The following is a 23,576-nucleotide window of genomic DNA, read 5'->3' as shown; positions in this document are numbered from 1 at the left end:
GGGTTTTGCTGTATACGAGCTTATTATTTTCGTTGAATTCAATGCAGTAAAACTTACGTTACTCTGCATGTCTTGTTTGATTTTTACGACACTGACGTTAAAAGATATTTTAAGCAAGCCCCGCCACAACTGCAACAATAAACAAGACATCAACAAATTTTCTTACATCCCAATAAAAGTATGGAGGGTGCCCAAAAAGAAAGCAATACTGACACTGCGATTGGCAACATCGAAAAAACAACAATCTTATTTAACACTAATCCCAAAAGTATAAACAATAGCGACTTCGGTTGAGGACATTCGTGTGCCGACTCGGCAGCTGCGATCTAGAACATAACCAAATATAAGTGAATCGTTTCAACATCTCTCGTATTACTGCAATAATTCAGCCTGCAGGAAAAATCAGATGCACAATGTGATCAACGTCCCCCTGCGACCGAAGCTGTCCAGCCTCACCACTCCGCTCAAATCCACATGTCAATTAACGAAGTTATGTCCAACGCCGCATAAAACACTCGAAACAGCTTCATTCGAGCATTCCTAGCAGCGACGTTTGGTGTGTGGTATGCTATGGGATTCGTCCGATCCCGCCGGCTACAACTTCACCGCAACGGCAGGTCACTAGCGCGAGCGGTTCGGCCAGACTGAATCGGTCACGAATGGGGTTCTCAGACCTTTTACCGGATCATCATGCTTTAGCGATAACAAGGACAGAACAACTAAAGTATGCGGAAATCTTACCTCCTCAATCGAACGTCCATTATTGTCATCTTTCTTCATATGAAGCGCCTGGTCGATCATCCAAACACGCTAATACGCGGGCACGCAGCTGGAACATTTGTGGTTCATCGTCGGCACGCGCGTGATATAGCTCATCAAAGCAGATGGCTTTGGCAGCGTGACGAAGCTTCACTTGGTCATGCAGCACTTCCAACTGTACATTTAGAAGCAACTCAGAAAACCCCACACAAGTACGATTCACAGTACGACTGAAATGTAAGGTCATTTTTTTCATTCATTATTGCTTATACAAGTTTCGATAAAGTTAAAGGTCATCACTAATTCAACTGTATGTATTATAAACAGCAAAAAAAACAGAAATTGTGCAAGATAATTAAAATCAAAACCACGATCAACTGTGAAAAATCTAGGAACGGCCTACTAATGTAAGTCAAAAGCGTCAGACTTGCCTTCACTTACCAAACAAGATAAGGCGTATACGCGAACTTTGGGTTCGGAGTGCAGCGAGCTTAATCTCAGCAGTCTGGCCAGGACACCCCGCGCTCCTGTCAGCCGTATCATTCCCTTCCGGCAGAACGTAACATTCCGTAGTATGAGCATAGCGGATATGTACACTTCCTTAAATAAACCGTCCACCTCCAGATAATCAAACAGTATACTGCAGATATCTTCTTTAGCCAAGATTAACAACAGGCCGTCGTCAAAGAACGACAGATTGGCCAGTACATGCAGCCACATGGCATCTAGCACCTGGCTGGCTTTGGGTCGTCGGGGCGTTGTGGTGGGTGCTGGCAGTGCACGATGGATGCTGATGGATTTGCGGATGAAGACGCGGCACTGCGGATTGAGCGACATCTGGGCCAGGAGGTCGAAGAGAAGCGGCGTGATATCCGGGTGGGGGAGCGGTTGGGCTAGTTGTTCCTCCAAATCCGTGATTATCACGTGGAAGAGGGTCAGCGGCATCGTGTGACAATGGTCGGATTCTGTAAATTCAGCAGATGCAAAAGGTAGTTTTAGGAGAATTTCACGAGTTCCTTTACCTTTTACAAAAGACGCCAACGACTCCTGACACGCTGCTCCAAAAGTACACAGCAGTCTGAGGAAGATTATATGCAAGCTCTCAACGTCACAAACAATCGTGATCCACAGACTGATCAGCACTGATGCCAGCCCTTTCTTCACCGCCAGTCGCTTGGCCTCCACATTCCCAAACAACAAATTCATCAGCAGCTCCAAACACGTTTTCACCGGCTCGGTCATCCTGCTCTTCAAGACATTGCGTGAATGCACGTGGAGATCTTTGGAGACGGTAGAATCCATCTCCAGCAGCGCATCAATCACCGTTTCCACGAGGCCGCTGTCCATGGCGACTCGTCGCACTGCGTCGTAGCGGAGCAGCAATCTCTTCAGCAACTCACTCCATCCAGCCACCTCCCAGGCGGCCGGCTGGGCGAACTGTCCCACCAAAAAACTGGTCACCAAGCTACCGATGGTCTCCGTACCACGCCAGAGAAAATCGTCCACCTCCGGTTGATCGCGTTCCGTAAGGGACTCGACAAATGTTAGGTAGGCGATCTGCAAGCGTTGGTGGTCCGGTTCGACTGTTGCCAGTGACAAAATGTACTTGGAGTTGTGTAATAACGCTGTGTGCTGGTCCTCTATATATTTCCACCCGGCTTCTTTCACAGAAGGATTGCGCAAGCAGATAGAAAGGGCTGTGTATATGTTCAGCCACAGTGTATGGCTGACAGGGGCTGGTGTAGACAAAAGGGTGAAGGCAGCACTCACAGTGTGCATATCTGGACAATAATTACGCACGTTTGAAATTTCGTAGTGACCGTTGTACAAAATCCTTTGTGAGCTTTTAATTACTATCAGTTGACACACATCTCGCATCACGCCAGCGGCGCAACAGGTGTGCAGATTCCGAAATTAAATCCTTACAATTCACGACCTACATACTTGCAAACATACTTACTACTGACTAAACGAACAGCTAATTACATATTTATGCTCTTCCACAATTTACTGAGGATATGTTACAGAATACAGCATAACTGAAGAGAAGCAATCAAAGTGACAGAAATTCCTCTGGTCTGTTTGTAAAATTACTTGGGACAAGACCAGGGCAATTTCTGTTTGCAGTGCAGATCAAGCAAAGGAAACTGGAAAACAAATTTTAGAGATCAAGATAAAAAACTAAAAAAATCGGCATGAAGTCACTGAAAAGCTTGCTTAAAGTTTTATGACTGATAACGTTTAACCTGTCATTAAATACCTATTAAATACTTTGTACTGTAACTCATACTTGAAGTATGTAAGCGAATTACAAGGTTATGCCCAGGAAAAAACACAAAAATACCACATAAACAAAGGCAGCGCAAAAAGTTTCTGACAATTTACGTATTCCGCATTCTTTCACTTACTTTCGGCTACGACGTTGGTAACGATCTCCTCCAAGCCGGCTGCTACAATGATTAGCGCATACAAATCACAGAAAACCCCCACTCTGTCCACGATCTTCGGCGAATCCTCAACAAATTTTCGAGCCAAAAAACAGACATGAAGAGCCGCATGGAAGAACTGTGTTTCTTGAAATTTCACCAAACAGCGCTTGCCCAAACGGCGCAAAATGGTAGCACATAAATTAAACACCGCTCCAACCAAATATTCACCGGGCGTACGACTATGAATAGCGCCGCCAAATTTCTGCAGTAATCGAAAGATCATTTGATAAAAATCTAAGCGATCCAGCATGGAGAACAAGGCATCGTTCCCTTCCAGTTCAACGTTGCTTTCCTAAAGATTCATATAGTCTCATCACCCGTGTGTAAAACCAAATAATTTTCGAAAGATATCTTTTTTCCAACTAAATTTGTACTGATTCGTACCAATCGGACCAAACCAATCGTATCAGACAGTCCAAACCAAACGTGTACCAAATCGTACCAAACAGTTCTTATATTACTCTTATAAATCCTACGGTAGACGCGATTCAGGGAAATCGGAAGAAATGCAAACTCACATCATCCAGCAAGACCAAATCACTGCGCTTAGCATCCAACTGAAGCAAGACGGTCAGCAGTCTGATGGCTGAGTACTTGACTAAATCCGGCTCATCCTCACTGAAGACGAAGCTTAGCGCCGTATTCCACAATCCTCCGGGCACAAACTTAACAGCATTAATCATCGCCACCCGTCCTTCCCTGAACGAGCACAAAGCGGCTGCCGTGCTCAAAGCCGCTGCTCTAACAACAGGGTCACGGTGCGCAAAAAGAGGCAGTATCCACAGAAAATTTTCATCCTGGCTTCTCCAGGACTCTAGCATTGCCGGGAACATGTTGTATTCCAGTTGATAACAAGCCAAATTCAAAAGCGCCAAAGCAGCCGAGCGGACTATGGCCCGCCCAAGGAAAGATACACTCGGCTCGCTGTTGTTCTGTGTAATGGTTGAAAGGCAACAGATGACACTGGGTACGAATGAAATGGATTCCGGCTGCTTGGCCACCTAGTAAAATCATACGCACTTCATATTCTTCACAAAAACACATGCGCTAATTCATCATTTGCAGTGTATAATTAAATTATATATGTACCAACCTGCAACTGGACAGTAAGTCAGTAATAGCACCTGTATTTTATCTAAAAGCCATGCGGCGTTTTGGTGCCCGGCGCTGCCCGTGCAAAGCTTCAGATAATGTTATTGAAACTACTGGATATTAGGCATTACGTGCAGGCTATGCACTCGAGGCCAAATTTGTAAAAAGTATGTAATTTGCATAAATTTTTAAACCTACCAGGGGATTGCTGCAAAACAGTGCCACGCATTTTTCCGAAGCAACCAGCGCTCCAAAATCCTGCACCGGAGAATTGAGAGTACCACGCAAAGTTTCTATGAACACCTCCAACACCTGCGCCATATCCCACTCATCGCTACCTACCACGCTGGAAACATGTTCGAAAAGATTCCAGGCAGATTTCATTAACGCTTTACAAGCGGCAATGTACGGCACTCGCAGACTGGTTTTCCCAGTCGCCAAAAGCGTCAGTTCTTTATTAGACTTCCTCACCGCTTCGACAAACATGCTCCGAGAATCCACAATCAGACTATGAATCCAACATGCTGCTGGGGAACTTCGACCAGCTCTCGAGTGCCTAAATAAGATTTCCATGAACAAATCCTACCGCAAACAATCTGAATTAACAACCATACTTTTGAGCAGACACAGCCACGAAATCCGCGATCCTGCTCAGTAACAGCAGGTCTGAACTGTTATGAGGCAACACCGAGATGTACCGGAAGGCGCTTTCCACGGAATGCGGCAACTCTGTTTGTTGTGTCATTGGCAGAAAACTCCATAAGATCTGATAGACTTTCATAGCATCCAACGCCTCCATTGCAGCGCCATGGCTTCCGGCGCTCTCTAGCATCCGCGCAGCCGCAACAAAACCCCACATCGGGTGGGTAGTACGCAGCACCAATTTAGTACGGTCATCTATAGTCAGTCGCGGCGCAAAGTCCACATTCCACACGTCTTTTTCTTCTGTCAAAAGCGATGTAACGCCTCCAGCCAATGATACATTCCAATGGATAACGAGCATTTCCGCCACAGGAGAACGCAGGAGATCACAGGATGACCCAACTTGGGACTGCTTCTGATGAAAATCATGAAACATCATATTGCAGGGATTAAGGACAGCCCGGTAAAATGTGCAACAGATTGAGAGGGATCCATCGCGACGAATGATCATGTCGCTAAATGTCAGGAGAAAAATTATACTGGATCCAGCGCACTGCAGCTGATTCCACATCGGAGTGCCCACCGGTATGAGGGACAGAACGCACAAGATATACTCGTAGATATGAGTAATTGCGGCGTTCTCTGTTCGCCATTCTACGAAAAGCAAAAAACGGAATGCAAACATCGCTACCGAATTTCTGCAGATGTCATGCTACATTTCTACTTTCAATTTTCCAATTATCACTTCGCTCTTACTGTCGTTGTATAACAGGACTGTGAGCACTGTTTCCAACAACAGTACCAAGTTCTCGGGTGTGTAGTTTAATTCAGTTCTCTCCAGTATCAATCGCAACATGGAAACAAGGGTATCGGGTCCATGCATGCCATAGAACGCGGGATGTGCTTCAGGCTTCCTCAAGTGTAAAAAGATCTGCCGCAATGCTGGCCAACGCACCGTCATATCCATCCGCGTATCCGTCCAAATTGTCATACTCCGCTCCAAACTCTCGGTGGAGAATGGCTCTTCCACGTGGAGATCATCGAAAGAATGTTGGACATCAGGTTTAAGAGTGTCTCCATGCAAACGGAGGTAAGCTGTTGTTTTGATGCGCTTGAGGATAAGTTCGGCACCCTGGCCGCGCACCAACCGGTTGGGATGGAACATCAGGACGAAAGCGGCACGAAGACGCGTAACGGAATCAAACAACGCCTCGTCATCGGGCTGGGATTGGGCCCAGGATATTATTCGCCTTCCAAAATCCGAATCTGCAAAAACCTAAATGTACCAATCCATCACAAACACGATTCCAGATATTCCGATATTCCACATATTCCGATTCGACGTCAACCATACGAAACCCGAAAGAAACATTCAAAAAATTAAGAATCACTTTAACAAAAGGGAATGACCTCAAATGCCGGAAAAAAAAGTTTAATAAAAAACCAAATACAGAGAAACCTAGATTTTCGTAATAAAAAGACAACGAATAAGGCAAAAAAATGAAGTGTCACAGATAATAGTAATACATACGAAAGTCAAATCCAAACCTAAATCAGCGTGGACGAATAAGCCACAAAACAACGTCCTGGCGACCGTTTTTAATCGATTCCAAACAGCATTATTCCTTATCAACAACTTCTGGCTTAATAAGGATAAAATATTTTGTGCCGACAGTCTTGTTTCCTGCTGAAATAATCCATAGAGAACCACTTCTCGCAACACCTCCGTTGACAAAAGAAAGATTACTTCCTGGCCAGGTGCACGGTTGGGATCCGCTGCGCTGTCCACATTCAGAATTCCAGCGCAAAAGTTAAACAACGATTCGTAAATCTGTTTCCGTACACCAGTATTGGGGTAAGCCAGCAGCCGCACCACCAGCTTCATAAATGGTCGAGACTTCTCGGGGAGGGCTCCCAGGGCAGCGGAGCACAGCTGAAAGCAGGTTTCGATGAAATGATTGCTCTGGTGGAACACTAAGGAGGGAATGCCTTTTAGCGCTCGCTGAGCAAGAGAGGGAAAGGCAGATGGGCATTTGGAATCGAAGCCTCTGAGAAAATCACAGGTGGCGGTCATGGCTGAGCAAACGTCCACAGCAGAGACGTAAACATCACAGCTGATGGGGTTAAGGGCTTCAAGGTAACGAAGACATTTACCGCGAATTGCTGGATAAGACAGCCCAAGAGATTCATCTTGGCAGATCCATGGTATACATGATCTACAAATGAAACTGAATAAACTATTACCATGTATCGGCAATTCGGATAGAGGGGAAGCGTGGAGGGTTAACGGTAAACAAATAATACAGATCGAATTCTTTTAATAATCAATTTCAATTAAATCAACAGTATTTAATCTCCATTCGAAGCTGCTTTCACGCTCTCCGATTTCTGCGTCTGCCCAAAAAAAGCGTAAAATCCTTAAATTTACATAAGCCGCTTTTTTACAATTCCTTCCACAAAATTCACCTAATATCCCGATGATTAAAAATTAATTACCTGAAGGGTGGCGGGAATACATCGACGTGGGACAAGGATACGATATCCAGTAAGATGCAAACGGCTTTTACCAAACCAACATAAATCAATCGGGACTTCTGCACGTGGTGCATTCCGCGTTCAGTCTGTGTAGCATGGTAGAGAATGCGGTTGCCGGCTGCTTTCAGAGAATGCAGGACATTCTCGGCCACTTTCAGCGAGCTCGGTGACTGGGACACCCACAGGCTGGGATGTACGACCACGCGCAGGAGGCGGCAGGTGAGATCCAAAAGGAGCAGAGGACGCGCGATGCCCAACGGGAGAGTTTCGCCCAGAGTGTTCAGACAGCACTCGATCACAGCGCACAGGTACACCGGGAACGTTAGCTGGCGCAGCTGCAGTTCCAAGGTTTCTTCGGGAGTTTCCATTGAAACCGCATCCAAGGAAGCGGAAGACCTAAAATGATCGACATATTGTTTTACAGTAGTATGAAAATTGATTTATATCGAATATACTTTTAAGAATCGTTGGGAATTATTCCGGATAAATCGCCCTGCTACGACCAGAGGAAAAAAAGTAAACAGGCAAACAAAATCAAAGCCATCCGTGCAGAAAAAGCAGCCTCACCAAAAATCGTTGAAACAAGATATTACAAGGGGAAAATAGCAGACATTAAGCATCACATAACTGCAAGAATTTTTTTAGGCGGAGTTGTAATGACAGTAATGACAACACAAATTGCGTATAACATTCGTAAATCAATCAGTACTATATGAATATGTAGTAATTAACAGCACTAACACTATCTAGCAAGCAAAATATTGTACGAGTAGACTCAGTAGAGTACATCAATACAACCGACCCAGCATGCAAACACAATTAAACGCACCTCGATGCTGTGGTCGACCGACTGCCATACGAACCGGACGACGACGGCGAACCGCTCCAAATGGCATTAAAAGATGACCGAGGAAAGCTGCTACTAGAACGTGGGACCGACATACTACAATCCCCAAGCTGCACGTGATCAATGGCCTCCTCCGCAAGCATGCTCATGGATACCTCGCGAAACCTCACAGCAAACTGGCTGGACAAAGCCTCCAAACAGGCGAAAGCCTGCGACGGGAGAGGCTCCTTCTTGGACTCCACTAAAGCGCACAATGCCTGCAGAATTCCGGGGCGTTGCAGGAAGATCTCCGCGGGGAAATCATGGATGTACACATCCAAGAGCAAGCGACAGGCGTCCTCCGCCTCATGCACGTCCTCCGAGGATAAGAGCTGTGCATGGCGCTTGAGCAGCTGGTGATCACGGATGGACAGTCCGATCCAGGGGAAGGTGGCAATGGCGAAGGGATCAGCAGGGTCGTGATCCCTATTGTGGATTGGCGGAGGTCGAGAAGACTGCACATCAGGGAATGTGTGGGCATGAGGATTGGTGAAGCTGTCGAGTGGCTTTGTGGGGGAGCAGCTCGAGTACGTCGTGGCTATGGTTGACGCACTATCTGGTTCTTCCATTGCGGTGAAATGACAAATCTGCGGTGAATGTCCAGGTTATTTTAAATAATGTTATTATCAGAAGCACTATAAAACACTTACTGACTATTAAACATTTAACTTAATTTGCAGTTATTTACTTAAACTTTTTCCAAATTTTCCAAACAGGCAAACACAAACGACGGCAAAGGATTGTCGCCGTTGTGAGTCGGTGGTCTTTATACTGTGATTTACGTACGTAACTTCTCCAGTGTGCGGTATCACCGCGACTTCAGCAAGTACTTTATAATTACTTATCTTGGAAAAAGAACCACGAAAATTTTTTTTAGATTGTATCATGATACTGTTATGTACGCACTACGCACTACGCAATATGAGTATATAGTAAAATATATATAGTAAGTATATATAATAAATATATAATATATAGTAAGTATATAATAATATATATATATATAAGTATATAATATACATATATAATATATATATAGTAAGTGTATATATAGTAAAATATCTATAGCAGTACTTACTTATGTAAAATACCTGTATCTGTATGTGTCCTTCCTAAAAAACACTGTATGTGTCCTTCCTAAAAGACGCAGTGTTTGAAAAAAGTAATAAATCTCCTAAGAAGGTAAGTATATGGTATGATAATGTAATACTTAGTAATATTTACTAGTTAGCAAAAGTAATAAATCTCTTAGAAAGTTATATAGTTATAGTATATCTATATAATGATGTAATTCTTACTGTAACTTAATAATGCTTTTTGCTACTGCTAAAACCGGCATTGTCCAAGTTTAGCGGTGCTTCCTCGATCAGGACGAACTTACCTCTTACTTACGTTTAATCATAATGACAGGAAATGGAAAACCGAATAGTTGCCTCATATTCCGTAAGTCTGCAGTGCTAAAATTTATTTACGTTGGCAAATGCGCAGCAGGGTCGAAAAGCTTTATCATTTTATTTGCAGTTTGATTTGATTGTCACTCAGTCGTGCCGTTCCTGCCGATGTACGCAGAAAATTAGAAATGCATTTTTATATAGCATATCCAACAGGCAACAAGTAGTTCCTGCATGCGAACTTTTTTATCACTACTTTATCGCACTTGCGTATTTGCCGAAAATTAAAAATGGCAAGTTTTGTACCGGTAACCTGCTTTCCTGTGTGTCGAGATACTTTTGCAGGCTCTCACGAAATCAGACGTGGGTGGCTATAGCCCGCAGCTTAAAAATTTTGGGGGAACTGGCCGCTGTTGCTGATGAGCTTTATCAACAACAGGTGAGTTTCTCTATTTTCAAAGGCATTTTATACCTGGGTACGTTTGACAACCTTGTTTTAAGTGACAAGAAATACTAATACGAGGGCCCTTTCATAAGTTTTAGCCTTTGATACGAACCAAAATTAATAAAATTATGATCTGATTGTTCAAAAAGTGTAGCATTCATAACTAGATCATAGGGCAATGGCCGAGGTGATACCGCCCACGGCTGGCGACTGGCATCCGTTCGTGCATTGGTATTTGGTACCCAGGCTCAAAATGCCTCGCGTCAATAATGAGTTAACATTTTACCGACCGCGGATTTTCTTTACATATTTCAAGAAATTGCTAGAAAAGAACACTGGAGTTTTATTTCTTGGCGAATTATTTATTCTTTTCCTTGATTCATTGCCATCACGTTCTAACGTTTGTGGACTGGTTAAGCTATTTCGAGCTGGGCAATCTTCTGTGACGTAGGCCAGGGAATTGAGGAACCATACTTTAATGTTTACATCTGGACAACGTCTCTTGTAAAACAGCCACGAAGGCACGAACAATAATAATCTCGTTGAACCATGAAAGCAGTAGTAGAGGGACTAAACATTTAGGAAGCAATGGTTTCGAGGAATCGCTGCAACTCCTCGCAGATAAGCTTGGAGAAGATTGACTTTGACACGGTATAGCCTCCGTACGGGGCAACCCCAAGATAGCACGCACCTATACTTTTCGTCCTTTCGCTCATTTGTTTTGCAACATCACGCAAGAATATCTTGACGCAGCCATTTTATCAACATAGCCTAGCCTTCTACTAGTTCAAAATAATTTTCACTTTAAATGCAGTATTAGATGTCTAAGAGCAAAAAGCATAAAAAGAAGAGAAACAGAATTTTTATGGGTCGATCTCCTCTTTACCGCGTCATTTTTCTCTGAATTCGTTTCAAGAAATGGGGAGCAGATGCCTGCAGTGCAGACAGAGTAGAGAAGTAGATTTTATGGATTCGAAAAAGTAAATTTGATTTAGTTCAAAACCGTGCAGCAAAGACTAAAACTTATGAAAGGGCCCTCGTACATATGACCAATTGTCTCTGTGAGTGATCTTCTTTGTAGATTTTGGTTGGAGAATTTTGTACGCCGTTTTTGTAATAGGTCTTCCGTGTATTCCAATCCAAGTATAACGGACTTCCGCAACGTGCAGCTGACGAACTTTCGCGCACCCGTATTCCACATACTGTTGCAGTGGTCGCAGCTTGTAGTCAGGAGGGGATTACCAACCACGAAGGCTTAGAGATACTGCGGTCTGACCAAATAATTAAACAATTTACCAGAAGAAGGTGGGCGAGCTTCTTGTGAAAACTCAGTGAACGGCACTGAACGCACTGTAGTCGGTTTCGGTCATGATGAACAAAAAATTATGATAGGAAATGCCGGCTGAGCTTATATGGTGATCAATTCTCTGAAATATGCGCACTTTACAGATTGTTTAATGTTTGCTCGAATTATTTACCGATATCAAATCATTAAACGGCTTGACTGGTTGCAGTGGAGAAGGATGATCGGTTTTGGTCAAAGTATTAATTAGGTGAAGGCGATAGACTGGCTTTGCTTCATCCCCAGAGAAGTTACAGTAACTACATTTTCTAGAACAGAAAAAAATGCTTTTTAAAATGAGAAGTCTTTTGAGAAGCAAAGAACAGAACAGAAACCCAAATCCGTCTAAAACCAAAAGGTACCGCGGGTCCAAAACGACGGAGGGGTGCAGCAGCACGGTTCGATTCACGTAGCTGCCATCACAGTTTCAATCGAAGCATACCCAACCGCACGCGGGCTGCGTGTCTGCGTACCGCTGCAGCCGTGCGCAGGCGGCGATTTCATGAACGCCATGCGCAGCCTGCAGGTAGCGTGGTTGTCTGCTCAAACTGGTCCACCGATGCAGCGGACCATTTGCAAAACCCGAAAACCTTGATTTACTGGAAGTAAAGTTCGGAGAGTTTTACGCGTATTGCATTCCACTGCCGCAATGGAATTGGTCGTCCTTGGTACCATTGGAAAGAAAAATTATTCTACACACTGGGTTTTCTTGGTTTTGCGATATAGTCATTCGAACTCCAACGCTCAGTGATTTTCTCCGTAAGAAGAATTAGTTCCATGTTCAAAACTTGTATCTTCCTAGCTTTTTATTCAAGATTTTTCTGAATAAACCCAGTGTGTGAAATAATTTTAAGTTCCATTTGAAAACATCAGACCTGAAGATGTTCCATCTGGTGCTTGGCTTAGATTTTTTTAATGCTCACACAACAGAAAAATTTCTATCGCGTTTATGCTATTAGTGTTGATTTTGAAACTATGTCTATTAAAAAGCGCGATTTATGAGCTTTCTAATGAACCCATACACTCCGAAAACAGCTCAAACCAAGGTGCACAAACAATTTTCGAAGTAGCTATAAAGATTGGTATTTTACAAACTGGTCCATCGCCTGAAGCAAGCTACAGATACATAACGGTGAGTCAGGACTGTCAGAATCGCCAGGGAAAAAAAAGAGAATGGTTGTACTCCGTCAAAAATTAACTGTCAAGGCAGCGATTAATCTCTCGTTTAATAGCGTTTAGCGAAGAATAACATTTTTTACGCGGTTTTGCATTTCAGTGTTGCAAACGTTTGATAACATTATTTTGTTTTTTGTTTCTAGTGGGTGTGAACATTGATAATGCGGAAATCGAAGCGCCTTCGAAGCCGAAAGTCATCGGGCGAAAGATGTGTAACAAAAAAACGAACTATGTTTGTTGTTTTGCATTCTTGATCTCTTGCATAAGATTGTAACAGAATCCGCAAAGTTGAATTGCATCATGTTCTGAGTATATGCATGATTAGCAACGAATTTACAGATGCGAGTACCAACATTCAGTTTTTTTCGTGTCTCTGGCACTAAACCAGGATTCCAGGAATTCACATGCAGAAAGTACTTACTTTTTAGTACTTACAGCAAATAGAGTGGGCAAAATAATATAATTTTTACCCCAAAAAGCAGCCAAAATATAAGATAATAATACACGTTACAATTTAAACACAGAAATTAGCATCATATGTACTCATTTTGGCATCTCAAAGAATAAACTAACCCGAGACAAAGCTTGCACTTTGCAGCAAAAAACGAAAATTACCAAACAATATCCAACGATAGCCGGCTATAACCATTAACCACTTACATGGCTATGAAGATCTCAATCCGGTGGTTCCACTGCAGCAAAAGATTAGGATTTAATTCAAACAAACAACGCTTTCATTCAGATCGTTAGCTGTGTTCTGCCCGGGCATGCGGCCTGTAAAACAAATAAACATCAGGTTAACCAGCCGACTATATTCGAAGTCATAAAGATAACTCACTTTGCGCTATGTTCGTCAAAACCTGGAGTGGCACCTTAACCTTTCTAGTGAATTCTCGCGCGGTGATTCCCAGATCGTCCAAAAGCAACTCCACACAATGTTCTTTTGTAAAAATACACAGCTCCTGGAAAAATCTGCGAAAAGATGCCCTTCTTAGCTTACAATTAGACAATTTTGTGTTCCATTACCAAATCAATCCTACAGCAGTACAGGTGCACGGCAGTTCACGCACGATTATCAAAACTGATAATAATCAACGCAGATCACCGACGTAACAAGTATTAAACTTACTGGTCGACAACAAGATGATGTGGCAACACAACCTGAGCGCATAAAGGGCAGAGGAATCGTGCAGCGGGTCCGAAGTTAATAGAAATGAAACTACCAGCGTCAAAACACTGTAAATGACGGCAATAGCGTCCACGAACAGGAAGACCGATCCTCTGCTTCGAAATAGGACAATTTAGCTGAACCGTCCGCGATCCAGTTGTGATATCGCTGCTTAGCTCACTATCGCGTTCTGCAAATGATTACATGCAAAACCCTGAAATATGCATACGGATACACGATGCAAATCACCATGATTTGAGGAATTACCATGTGCCAGACATTCAGCTAAAGTAAGCGTATTGGTAATCGTCGATTCCACCACCTGCGTAACCGATTTCCGCTTGGCCAGGTACACGTATACATAATAATCCTGTAAGTATCAAGGCGAGCTGATTTCAAAAAAAATAATCACTTACTGGAACAAAGTAACGTTCTTACCACTGCCAACTCCTGAGGTGTCGATTCTACCCAAGAAATCTCCAGCACATTCACATCGTTCATTTCGGATGCTGGAATCTCCAACGGGATCTGAGGGTACGGTGCTTTGCCATCCGGAAACATCTGCATCAGAACTGACATCAATAAAAGACAATTAAAACGGCTAGATCCGCTATACTCACTTTCTGAACCATTTGTTCATTTACCAATATTCGCAAGCAACGGGGATGAAATTCCTCTGCCGGCAGGACGGAAGGCTTTTTACATATGCTGACCATCACGAATGTGTTCGGCGCCCTTTGCTCCGGACGGAGAAGAATCCCTGTACGCATCACTCGAAATATATCACCACCATCTACACCAAACGTAGGATGGCTGACAACTCCTGAAAAGGAGAAACATTCACTAGCTAACAACATATGCCTCAAAAGAAAACGATCTGCTTACGCATTCCGGGCACAATTCGCAAAATTCCATCTGAAAGTTTTTCATGCATAGATGAAATCCTAATACTTGTATAGTCAAAGTTCATAACGGGATGTGCGGGTTCAGCGGCAGATGCAATATTGGCCGGAGGAAATGGAAATCGCTGTTTACGTGGTAGCGGAATTAAGGACTTGGCTGCGTTTGATTAAAATCAAACACACATTTCAGTTATAACCTTTCGTTACTCTGTTATATACGGATGTATCAAATTGCGAGTCTGCTTCCCCAATGTGCCTAATATGTAACTGCCAGATTATCCATTACGTACAAGCATTTGCTTTCTTATCTTCGTTTTCTTTCTGCTCCTCTCCGATTTTCTCTAGTTTCAACTGAGAGGCGTTTTTCTGATTGTGAGATCTTAGCATCGAGTCGCCAGATTTTCCATTTGCAGCTGAGAGCGAGCTGCGGTGGCCGGATTTCCGGACAGCGAAAGGCTTTGGATTCCTGCAGCGACTCACCAGTCAGCATAAAATCATTATTATGTATGCAGGAAAGTCCGAATGACCAAAAACAGCTACATACGTACCAGCTACATAAATCATAAAAACCGTACATAAAAAACATACCGTACATAACCGTACATTAAAAATAGCCACATGTTCCAAAGTGCTTTATACGCACACAATCCATCATAATAATTATCATTATGATATAATACAGACTTCCGACATTAAAAACAAAATCTGCAAACCATATTAATTTTCTAAGCAAATTTCAGCAAGGTAGGAAGTTCCGGGTACAAGGCTGATTTCATTAAACCACTACGAGTACAACGAACAACGTAGTTCATTTTAACTCACTGCTTTTCCAAATCCCCGTTGAGTTTCACGACATCAGCACGATTCTTCTCCGTGTTAGTCAAAATGGAATCTTTGGACAACCAAGTATCCGCACTAGAAAAGCAGTAAAATATTTTTTATTTACCCATAAAGCGCGACACAAAAGGGTTCCAATCCCTGAATATCGAGTAATCCAGCAATGCGAAACAATGTGCGCGAGGCCTCTACGGGTCATTTCTACAGACTACTCAATACGGGACACTGGATAAAAAACAGATTATTACACTAACATTATTTTAATCATAAAGCAGAATACTACCATCGATAACTCATGTCGGAGCAATTTTAAATAAATTGCATACCACATTAGTGATTATCATTAGTGCTCAAGTTTTAAAAGTTATAAAAGCAAAAGAACAGAGATTCTGGTTGGGAGCGCGTTAATTTCAGTTCTTCAGAATTGAACAGATTTCACCTAGCTGATTGTCTGAAGATATGCACCAAATACGAGTCCGAATTGGAGAAATCTTTAGGATCAGAAGCATCAATGACCTTCGCCAATCGCCACAGCGAACTGCCTTTTTCGTCCGTTTGTAATGCCCACACGCGATCGTCTACACGGAAATCACAACTTACAAATCCAGGATCATCAATGCTTTTATTCACTTGTCAGAGGGGCTATATACTGACCTTTTCGGATTATTCCCTTATCTGCGTGACAAAGAAAGGACAATCGAGGACCTCCAGTACTGACACGGCCCGTGAGCGCAGTTTCAGGTGCAATGGAATTCCTGGAGGCATTATTCGCCTGCTCCACAAGCCGTTTCTGACGAGCTGCACGTGTCTCCATATTATTTAACAGAGCATTCAAGGAAGTGGTTCCAAACCACGTTTAACAAATTTAAATCAGAACGATGGGATAGGAAAGCAGTGCAATGAACACCAGACCAAAATCCATATGACAAAACGTGCAAAACGAAACGTAGCCAGATGAGCTCTATCGTCGAGCTAGCCTGAAAACAAGTCTTTAACGTGCAAAAGAGTTTTCAAGCAAGGGAAAAAAGCAATTAAAGTACAGTACTGAGAAAGCGAATTCCTACTTAACTCAGCTACTGCTTACAAAAACAAAACCTTTCCAGTTTCATGCTGCAGATCTGCTAGCAGCTGGTGCTGGGCTTTGCTGGGCCTCTTGCGTTCACAACAACTTCCGCTCACAATCAGAGGGGCGTGTCTATGCACCTGGTAGTGGGTACGTATAGTTTGTGAAACTTTACTTACTTTTTTGCGTTTGTTTTTTACTTACTTTTTTGTTTTGCTTCTACATTAGGATAATAATGATAATCTGTGAAGTTGTTCACTGGCGGAATGGTGGTTGATAGCCATTGTTGTCGAGGGCATATTACAGTACATATGCAGCTTTTTTGCCCATTTTTTGACATAATAAGGAATATCCGCGGATAACAAGTCCCAAGATAACAACAGTGGACCGCGATGACATTACTACATCAGTACTAAGTACTCGTACACGAATAAAATTATAAAAATAGATCCAATACTCGTATTAATAGAATTTAAACGCTGCAAAATCAACCAAAATTTTTATTTTCCCTTGGGTTACAAGGTGTGTTATTTCTCTGTAAGGTGAAGTTTCTGTATCTGTGTTTCTGTGACAAAAGGCATTTTGCATACTGTACAATCCTGCAATGAAAAAAACAAAAAAATAAATCTGTCATACTGCGCTGTACGAGAATCGAATGTCTACTCTAGTATGCCCATGTTGTACAACCCAATAATTACCGCAAACTGCGCAACTAACAGCCAGAACTCATCACCAGAAAAAAGTTTTCTACAAGACTTCATAGGAACAAAGCTGAAATCTTCGATAAAAGTGAAAGAAATCACTTAAATTTTTAACATCGGATTTCACAATATATGCGTTTATAAAACAATAAAAACGAAATTAAAAACGGAGCACATACAAGAAGAAATTACTCATCATCGGAATCATCAGCACGATTTTGACCCCGCACTGTTGTGATTCGCGATCGGTTGTTAGCCGTTAACCGTGGATCGCTCGTTAATTCAGTTTTCAAAACTCCTTCCTGAGCGAGGATCCACTCAAGCCCTGAATGTAACGAAATCTACATGAATCACCCTATCACATGTGCATTGCGAAAATTTTATGTACGGTAATACTATTCAACATTGTGATTCTACGTGACTATATCCACCACCAGATATTGAATTTAACTTCAATGAAAGCATAAAACAACTTAAGGGATTTGGCCCGGTACATAGTACCAAATTCGGGCACATACACGGGAACTTTCGCTATTGCGCACTCCTAAACACGTTTTTGCATTGCTTTATGACATTTTGTAGCCAAAGGATTTGTATACGTAGGCGTGAAATCCGTTTGCGCGCGCAACATCCGGTTCGGGAGTTATTAGTGAAATAAAATCCCAAAAGTTTAAACGCGCGGAGGTGTACCAAAAGTCTCATTATGAACCGATGCTCTTCAAATTTTGCACGAAAACGCACATTACTATGAAGATCGTTTTGGCACCGAACCAGCTTTCCTACCATTTTTTTCAAATTTTAAACTAATTTTTAAAATTTTTGAAATTCATATTAAAATTTGAAAAAAATGGTAGAAAGCTGGTTCGGTACCAAAACGATCTTCATAGTAATGTGTGTTTTCGTGCAAAATTTGAAGAGCATCGGTTCATAATGAGACTTTTGGTACACCTCCGCGCGTTTAAACTTTTGGATTTTTATTTCACTAATGACTCCCGAACCGGATGTTGCGCCCACAAACGGTTTTTTCGCCTACAGATATGTATACGAATCCTTTGGCTACAAAATAGCATAAAGCAATGCAAAAAAGTGTTTGGGAGTGCGCAACAGCGAAAGTTGCCTTGGATGTATTATCATGTATACAAATTTGGTGCTATGTACCGGGCCAAATCCCTTAAGCAACGAAGTTAATGGATGTTCACTTCCAGAAACAGCACAGAAACACATATCAGAAACAAGCTAAAATATAGTTGACCATTCATTCGTGTATCGCATTCATGATACCATAAATGATAACTCGTATTTCAGATCTGACCTTGCTCAGTAAGATTCAATCCACCAAACTCCAGCTGACCAACTATTTGCCGCTTCAGATCTCCTTCAAAGTAGATAAAAATGGCCGGAAGGCTTGCATCGGGAAAATTTGGCACGCACGTAGTGGCAATGCTCTTTACAAATTTCACGTCAGGGAATTTCGGAGCTAGTGCAGATATATGACGATTTATCAATGCGCAAAGGGGAAATCTGCAAAACAATAGACGAATCAACAAATACAATGCAATAAGTACAACACAATACAAAATACAAAACATAACGTGCAACAAGTGATGAAAACAGGATACAAGAGCCAAAGTTCAACAAGTGTTTCACATCCCGCATTTTTTGGGTTCGGTCTTCTATTTGTACAGGTCTTACAAACAACTGCTCGTAAAACACAAGACACAAAATCCTAAATTAATACGTATGCAAATGTGATCAACTAAGAATTACCTAACTACAAAACACAATTAAAATGCTGCCTAAATGCAGTATGTACTAATAATACTAGTATGTTTTATGTGCTGCATTGCTTGATTACGATTGCTGCCATGTCCATCCTAAAGTTAATATTCTTAATAAGTATATTCTCTTATTAAAAGCACAGCAGACAGCAACAAAGTTATCCGAGCACGATTACTTCTAATCCTTGCCTATCATACCCTTGCTTATAGAGATGCAGAACCACCCAAATGCCCTCTCCAGCATTATTGATTTCTTTCACGTAATCCACACCCGAGATCTCTAAAACTTCTCCAAATCGCTTCTTGATCAAACTTTCCTTCCATTCGGCCATTCGTTTCTTCCTTTAATACGTAATGCACGGGTGGTGACCAATCTTTCGGTAAAACGAATAACACTGTGAATGACTCACTTAAATTCCTCGAAAAACTCTGGATCATCGTCTTCGAAGTCGTCAAGCTCGTCCAGCGTCATGGTAGCATAATCCTTTGTGCCATCTTAAACCCCGAATCAAGTACAGTAATTCCATTCAGCAGCTAAAAGACCGAGGTATAAGGGAGTACCCTTAGTGAGCGTGAGCGATACAGGTTCCGATTCCGTCTCTTGCGTTCGTATGGGTGGCTTTTCAGGCAAAATTCCAGCTTTACGTAATGCATCGTTCCACTCGGTATCGGCGTACGGATCCTAATAAGCAGTATTCAGTATCGAATCAATTCAGAACAGTCTAAACAAATTACGCCTACCCACCTGCATTTCTAAACCTTATAAAAGACAAATAATACAAAACCAGCAAACCAAACAAATAACTAAATCGTAAGTAATTTTTTGAATTTTGGCCATACCATGAAAGGAAGCGACTGCGCCACTACTGTAGGATTACTAAGAAAAGAATAGTAGGCTACAGTACTCGTAGCTAGTAGCTACTATACTGTAAATGTCTCACTAACGCCGTATTAAATGCGTTCGCCCGCCCTAGGTTGTGGCTCAGCAACTGTCGCTTGCAAAGTGAGACATTTTACTGCCGATTTTTTTAATATATACCCTATTTTATTCTTCTGCGCTGAGTAGCAGGTAGCTTTTTCTTTTCTTTTTTTCATATTATATACATAAATGACAATCAAAGGCCATCTTTTTCTTTTTTAACAGTTTATCGATATAGTGCATTTCGTCGACATCGGTATCTGTTTATTGTTTAGCTGATTATTAAGTTCAGGCTGTTGAGCCTCCTTTAAGGTTCTTTGTGGATTTTACTTGGTAATATTTGAGGTTTAACTCAGATTTTGATGTTTCTGCGTTACAGCCACGGGTGAGTTGCAGAACATGCCACTGACAGGGCTACTTTATGTTTCCCACTGCTTGTGCGAAAGAAGCTGTTTAAACGAATGAGTTATTAAAAGCTACCGATTTTGCTATCTGCATCTTTCCAGGCACGATGGCTGCACCCCGCATCGAGTCCCAAGTGGCGACCGTCATTCTGAACACGGAACGCGAACGACGTGTTGTGGATCGTGAAAGCACTTGCCCCATTTTAATTCGGACGTTCATCCAGTCCAATACCCATCTCAAACCTTCCGAAATCAATTCTGGCAATCTACCAAACGACGAGCGCCTGTTGTTAATTCACACGTGGGTGGACGCCACCCTCCGCGAGTTAACCAACATCATCCGCGAAGTCCGTCCCGAAGCGCGTCGGCTGGGTACGCGGTTGAGCTTCCACTTGCTCACGCCGGAACAGCAACATCCAGGGTATCGCAGCCGCAATATGGGGGAGGTATTTATTGGCAGTAAGCCCGGGGATGAACGGGTGGAGAATAAGACCCTGGAGGAATGGTACGTGCAAGCCGGGGACGTCTTGGATGTGTGCATTCATTCGCACATGTCACGCGGACCTCGCAATGATCGCGACAGGGACAGGGAGCGGGAAGGGAATCGGACGGGCTATCGCGACCGTGAGAACAGGCGGCGATGAAGCAGAATTACGGTTACGGTCTTGTCGTGCACCTTTGTTGAGACGTTCTTGACAGTTCTTACGATTCCTGCAGAATGTTATCTGAATTGAATGCAAGTATGCTTGAATCGCTCCGCTTTTTCCACTTCATTGTATTGTGTAGCATCTATCAACTTGCGAGCACAGCTGCTGTTTTGTTGCAATTATTATTGTGTTACGCGAAATTTGCTGTTATTGAGCAATTCACGACTGCAGTGAAAATCAGCAATACGAGCAGAAGCGATGATGTTGTAAGGTTTTTTGGCTTGTTCCGTTTTTGTGGAACAGAGTCAGCAGACTTTACTGCTTTCTGATTTCCGAATCATTAAAGGCGTGCAAATTCTGTATTGTACGTTTTTTAGAAAATTACTTTCTCAGTTGCCTTTATTCCATCATGACGAATACGTCTTCTAAACCATTGATAATGATTTCACATATTGTACTAGTACAATTGTAACACAAAGTTTAGCAATATCGTATGTACAGTATTTAAATTGTACATGTAAGGTGATGTAATCTAATACAACAAGTTCAATTTGATTAAACGGCTACTTACAACTATTATTTTGTACTTATCACCATCCAGCGCATCTGAAAAAAATAATATTTTTGATTTTGTTACTAGTACTATTGATAGCCACATGTGACAGCCGCACAGTTAAAAAACCGGATGCTAGTTGCACGATCAGATTGTGGAAAAAAAATGTAAGTCCAAGTCGTCCTGTAAAGTCTAATCGAAAAGGAATTGCATATAATTTGAATATAATTTAAATATATTTTTACCGAGACTTGCTCATAGAATAATTAACTGTGTACACGTGAGAGTCCAAACTAAGGGGTCTCGCAGTGACTATCGAAACCTAGTTTATATAAATGCAATACGCATCAAGAATTCTGCAAGCGCTAATACGTACAGTATTACGGGGGCTTATAAGAAGTTTTATCCTCAGCACCTGTGTTTGATAAGTATAGCAATTCGCGATCAGTTTAAACATTTATTCCGTGACAACCTATCGCTCAGTTTAATGTCAAATTTACACCCGGTGAGTAGCCGCATGACAGCTTGCATCTCCGGTTGTTAAATCTCACCCGGACTCTGATCCCCTGAGCCCGGCAAACTCACTGTGCTCCATCTTTCTGCAACACAGACCTCGCTATATATTTGATTTTTTCCAGTTGATTGATTTTCAAGGTTCTGCGTCTGTAGGTATAACAATGCAGATCTGCCGCAACTTGGTGTTGAGCACCGCGTTCGAGCTATCCATAACTGTCGCTGATCAGTTGTTTACGTTTATGAGTAAATCGTTTATTTGACGTGCTTCAAGTAGTTTACACGATCTACCGTACGATCGCTGATCGCCGGCCAAGGCTTCAGATACAGAATGCATACAACGGAAATGGCAATCATCGCACACTGATGTTCGGTATTAACAAATACCGATTAAGCTGCAAAGTATGTAAAATAACATCTCCTGTTTGCATCTAACGGCGGATTGAGGCAGATATCAAGTTATCACAGCATCAGGTGGATATGTCATTTTTCAAAAAAAAGGTCACCGTACTGATTGATAGTGTCAGTTTAATCCTGGGTTCATAATAAAAATCCAAGCCATTATGTACGATCGGCTGTTACTGATTCTCTGGTGCTACTGACACACTAAAAATCAGTCAAACATGTACGGTATGCCAATTGTCAAACAACTTGAAAATTTTCCTCGGGGAAAGCAGTTACGCGCAGATGGCGTACAACATGCGTGTGATAATCGAAAAATTAAAATCCTGGCAAAAACAGTAGGCAAAAATAGAAACCCTGAGCACTAACTACTGTAACTAGAACAGCGCGCACTGCTAGCTCAACTCATTTAGTTTAAATTTTAAAAGGTGCATCCAGAGTAGTGACATAACAAGAGAATGATTAATAGTACTAAGCAACACATATAAGCACAATAGTACCGCTTAACTATAGCTAGCGGCGCTAGCAATAACTGTGATCTGCATAATTTAGTTAAAGACGCCGCCCGATTGCAGTATTCTGTTTTCCCGAAATGATTCTTTCTGGCGCCGGCGTACACATCGGCATATGTGCTCGCTGGAATCCGGAGCCGGGTTGACGCGTGGACGAACAGTTTGTTTTTCGGCTTGATGCAGTACATTAAACGGTCTAATAACTTAACAAGATCAGCCTCCATCCACAATCAAAATGGACCTGCTGGCCACTGTACCGTCGTTGGGTAAACATCACAAGGAGCCAGCGTTGGCTTTTTCTTTGCACCGAAATAGTACACTAGACCCGCGATTGTTATAAATGATTCCGGTTACTTTACCTGTGTCCGTCATGCGTCCTGTGTTTGACTGTGGATACGGTGACATATACAGCGGCTACAT

General features: G+C 42.3%; 4 protein-coding genes and 1 long non-coding RNA gene across 11 annotated transcripts; 2 read left to right on the top strand and 3 right to left on the bottom strand.

Annotated features, from left to right (window-relative positions):
* Positions 1-19: 19 nt before the first annotated feature.
* Positions 20-12,240, bottom strand: LOC129581397 (rotatin-like). 6 transcript variants are annotated; one of them, XM_055472426.1, is made up of 15 exons: positions 11,718-12,240; positions 9,785-11,666; positions 9,482-9,540; positions 8,347-8,990; positions 7,479-7,913; positions 6,531-7,198; positions 5,739-6,248; positions 4,955-5,636; positions 4,539-4,896; positions 3,767-4,249; positions 3,168-3,540; positions 1,782-2,540; positions 1,201-1,724; positions 742-934; positions 20-326 (listed from the first exon to the last, which is right to left on the bottom strand). In XM_055472426.1, the coding sequence occupies exons 4-14, from the start codon at positions 8,970-8,972 to the stop codon at positions 767-769; spliced, it is 5,586 nt and encodes a 1,861-aa protein (XP_055328401.1). In that variant the 5' UTR covers positions 8,973-8,990; positions 9,482-9,540; positions 9,785-11,666; positions 11,718-12,240; the 3' UTR covers positions 20-326; positions 742-766. The 6 variants fall into 6 exon arrangements, with proteins under 6 accessions (XP_055328401.1, XP_055328398.1, XP_055328400.1 ...); XM_055472423.1 differs by having other exon boundaries at positions 9,796-11,666; XM_055472425.1 differs by having other exon boundaries at positions 9,495-9,540; positions 9,796-11,666.
* LOC129581403 (uncharacterized) lies at positions 9,921-13,155 on the top strand. Its single transcript, XR_008689507.1, has 3 exons — positions 9,921-10,233; positions 11,360-11,544; positions 12,901-13,155. It is a non-coding gene; the product is annotated as an uncharacterized LOC129581403 (long non-coding RNA).
* LOC129581399 (uncharacterized) lies at positions 12,683-17,050 on the bottom strand. 2 transcript variants are annotated; one of them, XM_055472429.1, is made up of 13 exons: positions 16,932-17,050; positions 16,749-16,867; positions 16,319-16,641; positions 16,104-16,242; positions 15,650-15,742; positions 15,118-15,293; positions 14,811-14,984; positions 14,546-14,748; positions 14,364-14,486; positions 14,193-14,295; positions 13,887-14,115; positions 13,596-13,729; positions 12,688-13,531 (listed from the first exon to the last, which is right to left on the bottom strand). In XM_055472429.1, exons 3-13 carry the CDS (start codon positions 16,476-16,478, stop codon positions 13,470-13,472), a joined length of 1,596 nt encoding a protein of 531 aa, XP_055328404.1. In that variant the 5' UTR covers positions 16,479-16,641; positions 16,749-16,867; positions 16,932-17,050; the 3' UTR covers positions 12,688-13,469. The 2 variants fall into 2 exon arrangements, with proteins under 2 accessions (XP_055328405.1, XP_055328404.1); XM_055472430.1 differs by having other exon boundaries at positions 12,683-13,531; positions 14,811-14,840; positions 16,319-16,867.
* A 340-nt stretch (positions 17,051-17,390) lies between these two features.
* On the bottom strand, positions 17,391-20,073 carry LOC129581241 (phosducin-like protein 3). The gene is made up of 6 exons (XM_055472208.1): positions 19,952-20,073; positions 19,768-19,888; positions 19,617-19,701; positions 19,405-19,548; positions 18,741-18,949; positions 17,391-17,753 (listed from the first exon to the last, which is right to left on the bottom strand). The coding sequence occupies exons 1-6, from the start codon at positions 19,955-19,957 to the stop codon at positions 17,617-17,619; spliced, it is 702 nt and encodes a 233-aa protein (XP_055328183.1). The 5' UTR covers positions 19,958-20,073; the 3' UTR covers positions 17,391-17,616.
* A 194-nt stretch (positions 20,074-20,267) lies between these two features.
* LOC129581303 (histone deacetylase complex subunit SAP18-like) lies at positions 20,268-21,530 on the top strand. Its single transcript, XM_055472292.1, has 2 exons — positions 20,268-20,510; positions 20,632-21,530. The coding sequence occupies exon 2, from the start codon at positions 20,637-20,639 to the stop codon at positions 21,171-21,173; it is 537 nt and encodes a 178-aa protein (XP_055328267.1). The 5' UTR covers positions 20,268-20,510; positions 20,632-20,636; the 3' UTR covers positions 21,174-21,530.
* Positions 21,531-23,576: the final 2,046 nt, after the last annotated feature.

The sequence above is a fragment of the Paramacrobiotus metropolitanus genome, unplaced genomic scaffold (genome assembly GCF_019649055.1).
Source record: "Paramacrobiotus metropolitanus isolate TYO unplaced genomic scaffold, Prichtersi_v1.0 Parri_scaffold0000005, whole genome shotgun sequence".
NCBI lineage: Eukaryota > Metazoa > Tardigrada > Eutardigrada > Parachela > Macrobiotidae > Paramacrobiotus > Paramacrobiotus metropolitanus.
Note: the sequence above shows the minus strand (reverse complement) of the source record. Positions and strands in the feature narration are given on the sequence as shown.